This window comes from Micromesistius poutassou (genome assembly GCF_964030765.1).
Source record: "Micromesistius poutassou genome assembly, contig: SCAFFOLD_6133, whole genome shotgun sequence".
NCBI classification, from domain to species: Eukaryota; Metazoa; Chordata; class Actinopteri; order Gadiformes; family Gadidae; genus Micromesistius; species Micromesistius poutassou.
This window is the reverse complement of record NW_028179945.1, coordinates 1-12,304: the sequence shown is the minus strand read 5'-3', so window position 1 is coordinate 12,304 and position 12,304 is coordinate 1. Positions and strand designations below refer to the sequence as shown.

General features: G+C 42.1%; 1 protein-coding gene across 1 annotated transcript; it reads right to left on the bottom strand.

Annotated features, from left to right (window-relative positions):
• Positions 1–11: 11 nt before the first annotated feature.
• LOC311371268 (uncharacterized protein) lies at positions 12–11,202 on the bottom strand (the record flags this gene model as incomplete). Its single annotated transcript, XM_084489430.1, has 7 exons — positions 11,094–11,202; positions 10,190–10,480; positions 5,777–5,914; positions 3,816–3,887; positions 2,830–3,132; positions 986–1,276; positions 12–17 (listed from the first exon to the last, which is right to left on the bottom strand). Coding segments are annotated over exons 1-7 (1,207 nt in total), but the record flags the coding sequence as incomplete, so codon positions are not given.
• Between the last annotated feature and the right edge of the window lie 1,102 nt (positions 11,203–12,304).

The following is a 12,304-nucleotide window of genomic DNA, read 5'->3' as shown; positions in this document are numbered from 1 at the left end:
TGTGAGTTCACAGGCATCTGACGGGAGAACAAGACATTATATTATTCATAATTCCCGAGATATTCCAGGTTATTCGCCCAAAATCCCCCCATTCGTTTGCATTGGAAAATTAAAAAAATGCTGATTCATGCTTGAGCCCCCGCGACCCGACCTGACCCCGGATAAGGATGAGGATTTGTTTTCAGTTGGTATATATATATATGTATATATATATATATATATAATTTTGTATACGTGTATATATATACACATACATTTATGAATATATATATATATATATATATATATATATATATTTATTTATAAAACGGGTGGCTTAAATCAAGCGATCTGATTGGTTCCCAACTGTTGTATATTGAGCGTATACACACAGCTATGACGCCCGTTCAGTTTACAGAGTTCAGTATCACTCCGCGCCTAACTTGAACTGTTGTTTATTTATGTATAAAAGCAATAGCATAGTTCACTGAAGCCTAAAAAACATGTTGATTGCTGGAGGGGGGTGGAAATGTTGTAAAGCAATAGGCACACGGTGAGTGAACTCGACAGTAGGCTAAATTGCCGGCGAACCGAGCTACCGTCTCTAGCCTTCTCTCTGAAGGACGCTACAGTGTGTTGCATAGCAACGGCCGTACACTTTGCCGGCAGCCAGGAGGGACTACTTTTTTGTATTCGTTAAAAAAAATGCTTTTCCGACTTTCTAGCTTTTTCAAAATTGAGGGTGTCTATGACTTTCATTTCGCCATACATACGTAACCGTTTTATAAAAGCAATAGATCACTTCAGTCAGTGGTATACGGTCATTATACCACAGTGAAGGGGCGTTGTCCATCCCGACGCACAGCGGAGGGACGGCGACCCCCTTCACTGTGGTATAATGAACGACACAGCCTGTCGTGATCTATTGCTTAAATATATACACACCTCAACAACAACGTTATAAATACATCAACAACAAACATCTCTCCTTGGATCCAGATCTTACCAAAGACAAGCAGCTCAGCGGTGTGATTGGCCGTGCCAGCGCTGTTGCTTGCCATGCAGCAGACCGTGTTCACGCCATACCTCACCCCTCTGACGAAGAGGAACCCCCTCTCCACCCAGGCCTCTGATTGGTCGTCTGTGCCGTCCCTCTCCAGGGGCCTGCCGTTGTGGAGCCACTCGACGGTGGGCTCCGGCGTGCCACCGGCATCGCAGGTGAAGCGGGCCGTGTGGCCCACAGGCAATCGCAGGGTAGAGGAGTGTACATCTATGATGCTGGTCATCACTGGCATCACTGAACCAGAAGAAACCAGGAGGAGAGGAGTGAACGTTTACAACACGTATCTAGAGATGCACCATCAGACACTCCCTTCACTCTCTCCTAATACCTGTCCACCAGAGGGCGACCAATAAGATTCAGACCCAGATTTTATACTTAAAAATAAGTAAATAATATGTAAAGATACATAAACATGCGTACACATAAGTATAAATATGTTCACATACATAAACATACGTACACATAAGTAAACATACGTATAAATATGTACACATACATTAACATATGTACACATGCATAAACAAACATACTAATATACTTACATAAGTGTCTAATGGCAGTGCAAGTACAATTTATTCAGTAATTGTAGGATTTGTAGTTCAGATTCCTGTCCTATTTCACGATCCTTCCACTTGTCCATTAAGTTTGCACGTCTGAGTTATAGTTTGTTTTGTTATTGAGAATGGGTCTGTGGTTTGAGGCTAGGTTCAATTGGACAACATACATGGCTGGTTGTCTGCTTCCGCTAGAAGCTTAACATCAATGGACTTAAAAACACCTCTTTCACGTCATGACATCAACAAAACAAGGGAACGGTTCACAGAATTCACAGTTCGGTTCATATCACGGTTTTGGTTTCGCTACGTTTTGGGTAAAGCAGGGGATGACACAAGTGACTATAAAAAAAAGTACTCATGTATACATATGAGGAGCTCTTTTCCAAAACGCTATGAATCCATTTGAATATCTTTCAGGAAAATGTCATTTTTTACCTAGACCCACATATTTTGTTAATATTCAATTCATCCTGTTAAAATGGTTTGTTCGCTCAGTCTGAACATGTTGAACAATGATTTTTAAATCAAACAATATTGTTGATTATGAATTCAAAGTTGTTATTTTTTTCAAAACGCTATTAATCTATAAAAGAAAATTCAAAACGCTGTTAATCCATTGATGGTTTATGTATTCTTTTTTTTTAACAAGAGAACATGCAATATACGATATCAGGGACTCATCTCATTCTATAAATGAATATAAATCAAATAAATCCAAATGCATGGAATAAAGACCTCCACACTCGGGGCCACTCTCTGCTCCCCCTAGTCCGACAAGGTGAACCCTTTCGGCCTCACACACGAGGTGGTCCCGCTGCCCTGGGGGGTCCACAAGACCTCCACACTCGGGGCCACTCTCTGCTCCCCAAGATCCCACAAGGTGAAGGCAAAAAATAGGCTTGGCGCTTCTTGCGGTTTGGAAACTAACTGCATCTTGCTGTACATTTTTGACAAGGAAATATAGTGATTTGGCGTTTATCGCGTTTTGGAAAAGAGCTCCTCATATAGACACACACACAGACACACACACATGTATATATTTATATATATATACATATATATATATATATATATATATATATATATATATATATATAATTTGCATATGTGTATATATATACACATATATACGCATACATTTATGAATATATATATATATATATACACACCTCAACAACAACGTTATGAATACATCAACAACAGACATCTCTCCTTGGATCCAGATCTTACCAAAGACAAGCAGCTTAGCGGTGTGATTGGCCGTGCCAGCGCTGTTGCTCGCCCTGCAGCAGACCATGTTCACGCCATACCTCACCCCTCTGACGAAGAGGAACCCCCTCTCCACCCAGGCCTCCGATTGGTTGTCTGTGCCGTTCCTCTCCAGGGGCCTGCCGTTGTGAAGCCACTCGACGGTGGGCTCCGGCGTGCCGCTGGCATTGCAGGTGAAGTGGGCCACTTGGCCCACGGGCAATCGCAGGGTAGAGGAGTTGAACTCTGTGATGCTGGGGGCCTCCTCCTCCTCCGTAGGCCTCACTGAACCAGAAGAAACCAGGATGAGATGAGTGAACGTTTCCAACACGTATCCAGAGATGCACCATCAAATACTCCCTTCACACTCTCCTAATACCTGTCCACTAGAGGGCGACCCAGAAGATTCTGACCCAGTTTTCTCACCTGCCTTTTCCTAAATGATTGAATAACACAGCAGTATCTACAAAGATTTCCCAGGGAGGGGAAGACACTCCCGCTCAGAGATTAACGAGTCGGGGTGGAGCTTGTGGAGGAGAATGCAAAACCGCTAACCAGCTCCAATTGAAACTAATGAAAGCAAACACAGAAAAAGACGCTATGTAGATGCTAGTAGTGCGCATACAGAGTAAGACATGAGTAATGGGCCCACCTGACACCCCGTGCATAACCTCAGGACTAGGCATGTGGATCAGCTTTTTTTTTTTTTATATATGCAGGTTTAATATATTTAATATATGCAGGTTTAATATATTTAATATATGCAGGTTTAATATATGAGGGTTAGTTAAAATCAGCTTCTAAATTTCTTGCAATTCTTGCTATTTCTTGTATGCCATCCTAATCATTTTGTCAAGTTTGGTATTACATAACCTTTAATGCCGTTAAAGCCTGTCCTACAAAGTATTTGTAGGACAGTATTCTGATCTCTTGTCCATCATATTCAGGAAGATATGATTTAAACTCACTGAAGTGCAGGGAGATTAGGAGAATACTCAGCAGTCCGAAGATCAGAATGACAATGCTGCACGACTTCAGGGCTGTTAAAGAGTAGAACACACACACAGATTAATGTACACAGAGATATATTCATACTGCATGGCTATCATTCACAGTCCAGACAGTCTCTCTACGGTCTGCAGAATCCCTCCTCGTCTTGAAGAAACACCTGAAGACCTCTACTGAGAACACCTCAGTAAGTGATTGGTACTGTGGCTCTTGTGTTGAGTTTAGAACACACTTAAGCACAACAAGTACTGGTCTCTAGCATACATGTTATTATTCCCTCATTATTAAAATATAGGCACACATACAGCAATACATACAGTAATACAGTAACACATACAGTAATAAAGTAATACATACAGTAATACATAGGTAATCATACAGAGGGGGGAGGGGGGGGGCAACATGTAGCCTGCGTGTCACCAGGGTCATTAACAACGGCTCGCGCAGAAAATATGAGGATATGTATTCTGGGATCATTTTAGATATGTTCATAGTAATTATAAACTTAATGTATTTTTTTGAATTTCATAAGTCCCCTTGATATCACTTCAGTTAAATGAGCAGCCTTTATATATATATGCATTTAAAAAAACGATTGGCACACAATGCTTTTTTTTATTATTGGCAGGACATTACAAATGTTGGGGACCCCTGCAGTAAAACATACACACACAAATACACACATACATACTTAGATACATGCAGAAACATATATACACACAAACACACACAGTAACATACTTATATACATACGTACAAACATACATACATAAGAATACACACATACATACTATACATGCAGACATAAACATACACACACACACACACACGAACATAGATATACACATAAACATAAATACTTACATACATAAAGACAGATACATACATGAACATAGATACAGTTCATACACAAGCGTTTACCAGAGATGGGGACTTGAGTTAGAGACTTGGAGTCAAGTCGCAGTTAATTTGCCCACACAGTGACTTGAGACTCGCCTTGAGACTCGTCTAATAACAAGTATGCAAAAGACAGTACTTGTTCTGCTTAAGTGTGTTCTAAATCGTCCTCAAAAGACAAGTCCCAAAACTCGAGATTTGGGACTTGTGAACAATCATATTTTTGTTTATTTTTTTGGCGCATTAACCTTCAGGAAATGTCTGAAGAGATGATTATAATTCCTGGGTGTGTGTTATCCTCACAGTCTATTGTATTATCTGTTATAGCTCCTTTCCCTAACTAGTCCAAACTAAACTCTGTAATTCTCTGTTTCCATGCTGTCACGTCTTTTCTTAAAAGGCATACAGGGAAAGGCTGTTTTCAGGGAAAGGCTGGAATAAGGCCTGAAGTGAGGGAGGAGTTGATGAAGGTGGTGAGGAATGGCAGGACGTCACTCGAGACGACCTGGAGGAGTGAGGGGGGGATAGAGTCAAGGGGGCATGTGGCGTTGTGGTTAGACGTAACTATTCTGTTGACATCAGAGGAGAGAGGGATAAAGTGGGTAAAAACAGAGGTGGGGATAGGGGGAGGGAGAATGGCGGCAGGGGTAAAAGAGGAGCTGATGTCCTTCACCTTTTGGGTAAAGACGGTTAGAAAGTCATCAGCTTTGATGGAGGAAGGAAGGGGGGGAGGGGTGAGGAGGGAAGGGAAGATGGAAAACAGTTTCCTGTGGTTGGAGGCGGAGGAGTTTATTTTGGTTGGAAGAAGGCAGATTTGGCTGTTGACACAACGGAGGTGAAGGTAGTGAGAGAGATCATCAGGACAGTCTGATCCTCTCAGCTTCCTGCAATAAATCTGTCTATGCGTTCATCAGGTTGGTCTTTTAGGCTACAAACGTTTGCTAAATTTAAATCTTGAGATGTAGATAGAAATATTTTATTTTACTGGTTTATTTATTTTAAATTCTTTAAAAAGGTCACCTACCACATCTTCTCTTCCTGGTCTCTTTCAGGTCCAAAGACGTGTCCTCAGGTTCCATAGTGAGTCCAGAGATGGTTTCCATGGTTTCTCTCTGACAGCTTCCACCACTTCTGCCCTCAAGCATCAGCTCTGCTTCATCAGCTGGAAAAAACAATGTTTTAATTCTGACCAATCAGCTTGCATCTAATACCATCAGTATCAGGTAAGGTTTTGATATTTCTCTTATCAGATGCCTTCATTTTACACATTCAGGCAACCACACACACAAGATTATTATTCATATAATCTAAAGATACCACATATACAATATATCACATAAAGATAAAACATAAAGTGTAAATATATAACGTATATCACAAAGATAAAACATACAGAGGGAGAATACAGCAGGTAGCATAGTAGACATATCAGGGAGCGGTCAAGCTGTACACTAGAAGGTAGTGGACATGTCTAGGAGTGGTCAAGCTGTACACTAGAAGGTAGTGGACATGTCTAGCAGTGGTCAAGCTGTACACTAGAAGGTAGTGGACATGTCTAGGAGTGGTCAAGCTGTACACTAGAAGGTAGTCTAGTGGACACGTGATGGTCCTTCTCTTTCACAAACTCCATCATCATTCTCAAAAGTTAGTTTATTTTTTGAAAGACACGCACACACACACATACACACACACATACACACACACACACACACACACACACACACACACACACACACACACACAAGCTGAATGTCAGGAGATTATCTTGCATGGACTTTGGGCTTGATGAATAAAAGCAACTCACCAATTCTATTTCACAGCAGTTATCTGGTAACTCTGGCAAAATATTGATTAGGTTGAGAAATATCACTGGATTAGGTTTTAATTTTCAGTCAGAACCTTAATGAGGGGCGTGTTTAAAGCTCTATCACTGTAAGAACCTTAATGAGGGGCGTGTTTAAAGTTCTATCACTGTAAGGACCTTAATGAGGGGCGTGTTTAAAGCTCTATCACTGTAAGGACCTTAATGAGGGGCGTGTTTAAAGCTCTATCACTAAGGACCTTAATGAGGGGTGTGTTTAAAGCTCTATCACTAAGAACCTTAATGAGGGGCGTGTTTGAAGCTCTAGCTAAACACGCCCCTCATTAAGGTCCTTACAGTGATAGAGCTTTAAACACGCCCCTCGTTCTGACCGGATATCAAAACCTCATTCAGTGATACTTCTCACCCTAGCCAATATTTACAAAACTAAAAGGTCTTATTTAAACTCAGACTGAAAAGGGACGAAGAAACGACTCTATCAACTAATCAAGCCTATACTCAAACCTCAACATAACTTTATACAGTCCAGGGTCTGACACATCTGTCCTTCTCCCTTCATCCAACATGGCAACTCTAGCTGCCAGCTAACAGCTGTGAAATAGATGAACAAATAAATGCTGTACTAACTACTAATAAATTAAGCACAATTTTCTCAATGTTATTGTCTGTTTAGTTTTAGGTGTTTAGGTGTTTAGGTGTTGATCTTTGTCTCCAAAAAGGGAGAAGTAACTCCACGTTGTGTGGCACTCTCGTTTCCTGAAAAGACATTCCTCCCTAACCACGGATGTTTCATAACAGCCATGAGGCTCCCAGCTTTAGAAACAAGCCCTTCCTCAATCAGCGGTCTGGTCTGTACTTGTGGACTTGGGAAACATCCAACATACTAGGGCTAACATGAAATCTGTTACATAGCCGCCCCCCCCCCCCCCCCCCCCCAACTAGAAATGTCCCTGTTTCTTATCAGCGCTGTTAACAGAACTAAGGCTCATGAAGTTCAATGCCCAAAACAAATTGGGTACTAATGCTGTCTAATGCTACAATACTAATGCTGTCTGATATAGACAGGGCTCTAATAAACAAGGTTCACACACACACACACACACACACACACACACACACACACACACACACACACACACACACACACACACACACACAGTTTTGGGAAGTCTAATAATCTTCCCCAAACACAGTGGAGCTGAGCAGCGAACATAAAGGGGAAACACACCCTGTCATTCTAGTCCAGGGTCCGGAGAGAGACAGAGACAGTGGACCATTGGTGACTGTCTGTTCTGCTAACGTCATCATAGACAGCTGCTCAGGGTGACATATATAAAGACTACAAGGATATGTCATGTTTTTTAAGAGCTAAAACAAAGTCAGTAGGAGACCTCACCCAAACGTACAGTCACTCTGAGACCCCACCCAAACACAGTCAGTTAGAGACCCCCCCCCCCCCCCCCCCCCCCCACATTGTTAGCAGAAGGAATTCCCAGAAAACAAGTTCAAACATAGTCACATAATCTTTTCTATTCTCTGTGCTCACCTTCTAATGTTTCTCCCAGACCTCTCGGTTTAAAAGGTGTTGCTCTCTGTCTCCAGAGAGAGAGAAGTCGTGTGACTTTGGTTTGGGCTTTAAACTTGGCTTTCATTTCCTGAAAAATACTTCCTGTTCTCCCCCAACCACACACACACACACACACACACACACACACACACACACACACACACACATGCTGTCTGTGGTCTTAAATTGTCAAGAGGAAACCAACATTGTCCCCAGTGTCTAACAGGATTTAACACACTCACTCACTCACTCACTCACACTCCGAGGTTAGCTCCGACTTCAAAGCACTTTATTTGTCCCCAAGGGGCAATTTAAAATTTCTTAGGGATTCCTGATGACACGATAATAAAATCATAATACAACCTGTATCATGTCTGACTTGCACCTTGTTTGAAATAGCATCATTCTTCTATATGGACCATTTGAGTTTTTTTCTTTTTTTCTCAATATACACTTTTCCTCTATATACACACTATATACTCAATATACTCTGAATACATGAACAATTGTTACGACAGTTCATTTCTGATTGATGGACTTACTGCTTGTGGGAAAATGTGCAATCCGACTTTTTGTCATTTGTACTTTTGGTGATAAGGCCTTTATATATTTTATAATCAGTTAATATTTTGTGATTATAAATAATCAAAGTGGGGAGTGTAATGAAACATTCCTTTGTAGCTTTACTTCATCCATTTCTTTTGGCCCTTCCCAGCATCGACTGGTCCTAAGATCACACTGACGTCTGGTTCAATGCCTCATCATCTCACTTCCTTTACTCTCTCACTAACGAGTACATCTGCTCTCTGTAGAATGACGTAGCGTTCCTGCCAGGGCATGAAACTGTTAAAAGACTGACGCTATGATCACTGCTCACTCTGATACAGAGGAGACTCTTGTGTGCATACATTAAATACTCTATATATATATAGAGTATTTAATGTATGTAATGTATCTCTGTTCCTTTTCAAGGAAATGCTCTGTCATACCAACTGTCTTTTCCACTGACTTGACCAGTGTCCTCTCAATGGCCAGTAGAGCTAGGCTGCTTAAATGGCCTTGGCCCATTGTGTTACTGGTGTAGGACTTGATCCGCTTTAAACAGGAGAAGCTTCCTTCTACACCTGCAGAAGGAAGCTATGTAGCTCTAATTGTTGCCACTAATGAAAACAGTTTGTAAAGCTGAGGCATTGCACTGTCCAACTCCATGTCTTTAAGGAACACCAAGAAATCACACAGCTTTCCCCTGTCACCCTGCAAATCCTGATCTGAATACAGGACTTGAAGTTCAGACCTCAGGCTCCCTGAATCAAAGTGATGGCCAACTACCAAAACGATATTAAACTTGAACAAGGAAATGTGGGAATTATGTTAAACTGAAGCAAGGAATTGTGTGAATATGAAATGTACAATGAAAATTGTCTAGCAATTTCGCCAAGCAAATATCAAGGGTCTGATGGAGTCACTCGTTGACTCTATCGGACCCCGAGGACTGCTTCTTCCTCTCCTGCTTTTTCTCCCCCTGCTAGCTTATCGAAGCAGCCTCTACGGAGAACTTGAGCTACAAGGATCCCCCCTCTTATTTTATCTGGTGTCTGGTTTACTGAGATAGCCCCCACGCAGTACCGAGCTGCAAAGGTGGGAAATATTTATCTTTCTTTTGGTATTATTCATTCCTCATGACTGAAGCCACCATTTATTCTCCTCAGGTCAGATCTGTTTGAGGTGCAGATATATTCAATTCAGCAGTCAATTCTGAAACAGTCAATTCATTGCAACATTACTGTAACATCAAAGGCATCAAATCAAATTTGACTGCTGCTGTGCTGTTCGGGTATTTAAATGATAATTATTTAACACTTTTCAACAAAGTAGGGAGAATGGCTTTGGATATGCAGTCTAAACAAATGTCCTGAAACGACAATAATTAATGGTTGGATCCCAGGAGATGAAAGGATAAAGAAGCGTTGCTCTGGTTCGTGTTAGGCCCTTGTCAGAATAAAGTGGGCAGGGCTTATTGAGAAAACCCATTCCTAGTTACAACTCACCCACACGATCAGCAGGGCTGGGAGGGAGGATCAGACCCAGGTTGATGTATAGTGGCTCGTCCCTCTCCAACATATTATCAATCATCGCCTGACTTGCACTCTCCCCTTTCCCGATCACCATGTCGATCAGACACCGAGCCCGGTCCGCTCTGATCGTCTGGCCCTCCAACACAGAGTCCTTGTCGTCGGTACTCAACACTTTCTCCTGCCAAAGGTCATCCAGCAGACCTTTCAAAGTTGCTTTTCCGACCTTCGCCACAAATTCTTTACGGATCCTTTCTAGGTCTGAAACTGAATGCAAAAGGCAATATTACATTTAGAATGTTGTAGTCAATATCAATTCGTCTTCGGCCTGTTTTAAAATCAAATAGCAGGCATAAATACAAAGATCCAAATGAATGACTCCGTTGGTGGTGATTGTGTAGGCCAGTGGTTCTAAGTGGGGTACGCGGCGCATTGCCAGGGGGTCCGTGAAGAGTTTGCTACAGTTTGCTGTAAAAAATAAAAAAATTTAAAATATTTTTTTTGCTCGCGCACACTGGAGAACTGCGCAAAATCAGCTGACCGCAACGTCCGTTACTATGAGACATCCTGTCGCTCCGACCCCCTCCCCCGACCGCAACCAAACACTCTCTACCCCCCCCCCCCCCCCCCCCCCCAAAGCCTTAAGGAGGAATCCACACATAATGGGAACATAACATGAAGCCTGATTCCAAACAAACTCAGGTGTTGCAAGTTATAATACAGTCTTTATCTTTCAAACTTTGGTTTTCTCGACCTCTCTTAGTTTGTCAACGTGCTTTATCCACGACCTTGAGAAGTTTTACTCAGACTAATGATGGAGTCATGATATATCACCGCTGAGCTCTGAGAACAGTCACAGACAGAGAGATCCTCTTCTTACCTCTTGTGGCGGCCATGTTACCCAGAGTGGTCTTAGAGGTAGGACCCACCTCCTCTCTCTCCTCATCCATAGCAGACTGGAGACCTGGACACGAACACAACTCCATATTCTTTCTGTGGATTATATTTGAGTAGCGAACGTGACATTTCTGCAGTGAAGACGTCCTATCCTTCTCCTGTCTGATATACTTATACACTTTATTACTATCTTTGTTTAGATCACTAAAATAGCACCAAGTATCATTTGCGCCGGAACACGCCCCTGCTTTTGGCCAACACGCCTCTCCAGGTGCAAGTGTAGTGGCGCCTGGTTGCTGCGGGGGAAAGTCAGCTTTACGCCGGGTGCAAACTAGCAACGTGTCGGTGTAGAAAGTCAATTGCGCCGGGCGCAAGATAGGGCCCCTTGTGCGCACAAGGTGTCTTTAACTGATGACTCACTTGTCTTGAGTCAATGACACAACTATACTCAGACTTCTATTGCCTATTTAGCTTTATATTATAGTAGCCTACCATCAAATCGGAATGATTGGTCTAAGATGCATTTAATATATTTGGGTTGTTTCAGACGGACGGCCACACACACACACGCGCACACACACACACACACACACACACACACACACACACACACACACACACACACACACACACACATATATATATATATATATATATATATATATATATATATATATATATATATATATATAGACGCACACACACACACACACACATACGCACACACACACACAAAGAGTAATACTGACAAGAGTGGTTTAAATAAAGAGTTACAGAGAGACGAGAGGTGTTATGAAGCTTTAAGGACGCTTCAGTTATTGAGAGAAATAATCACCTTGACAACTCTAGGGCTTATGGGACAGCAACGTGTGACTGCTAATACCGAACAAATCACACACACACACACACACACACACACACACACACACACACACACACACACACACACAATGTCTGTCTCGTTTTCGCTCTCTCACTCTCTCTGTCTGTCTGTCTTGTTCTCTCTCTCTCTCTCTCTCTCTCTCTCTCTCTCTCTCTCTCTCTCTCTCTCTCTCTCTCTCTCTCTCTCTTTGTGTGTGTCTCTCTCTCTCTCTTTGTGTGTGTCTCTCTCTCTCTCTTTGTGTGTGTCTCTCTCTCTCTCTTTGTGTGTGTCTCTCTCTGTCTCTCTCTCTTTGTGTGTCTCTCTCTCTGTCT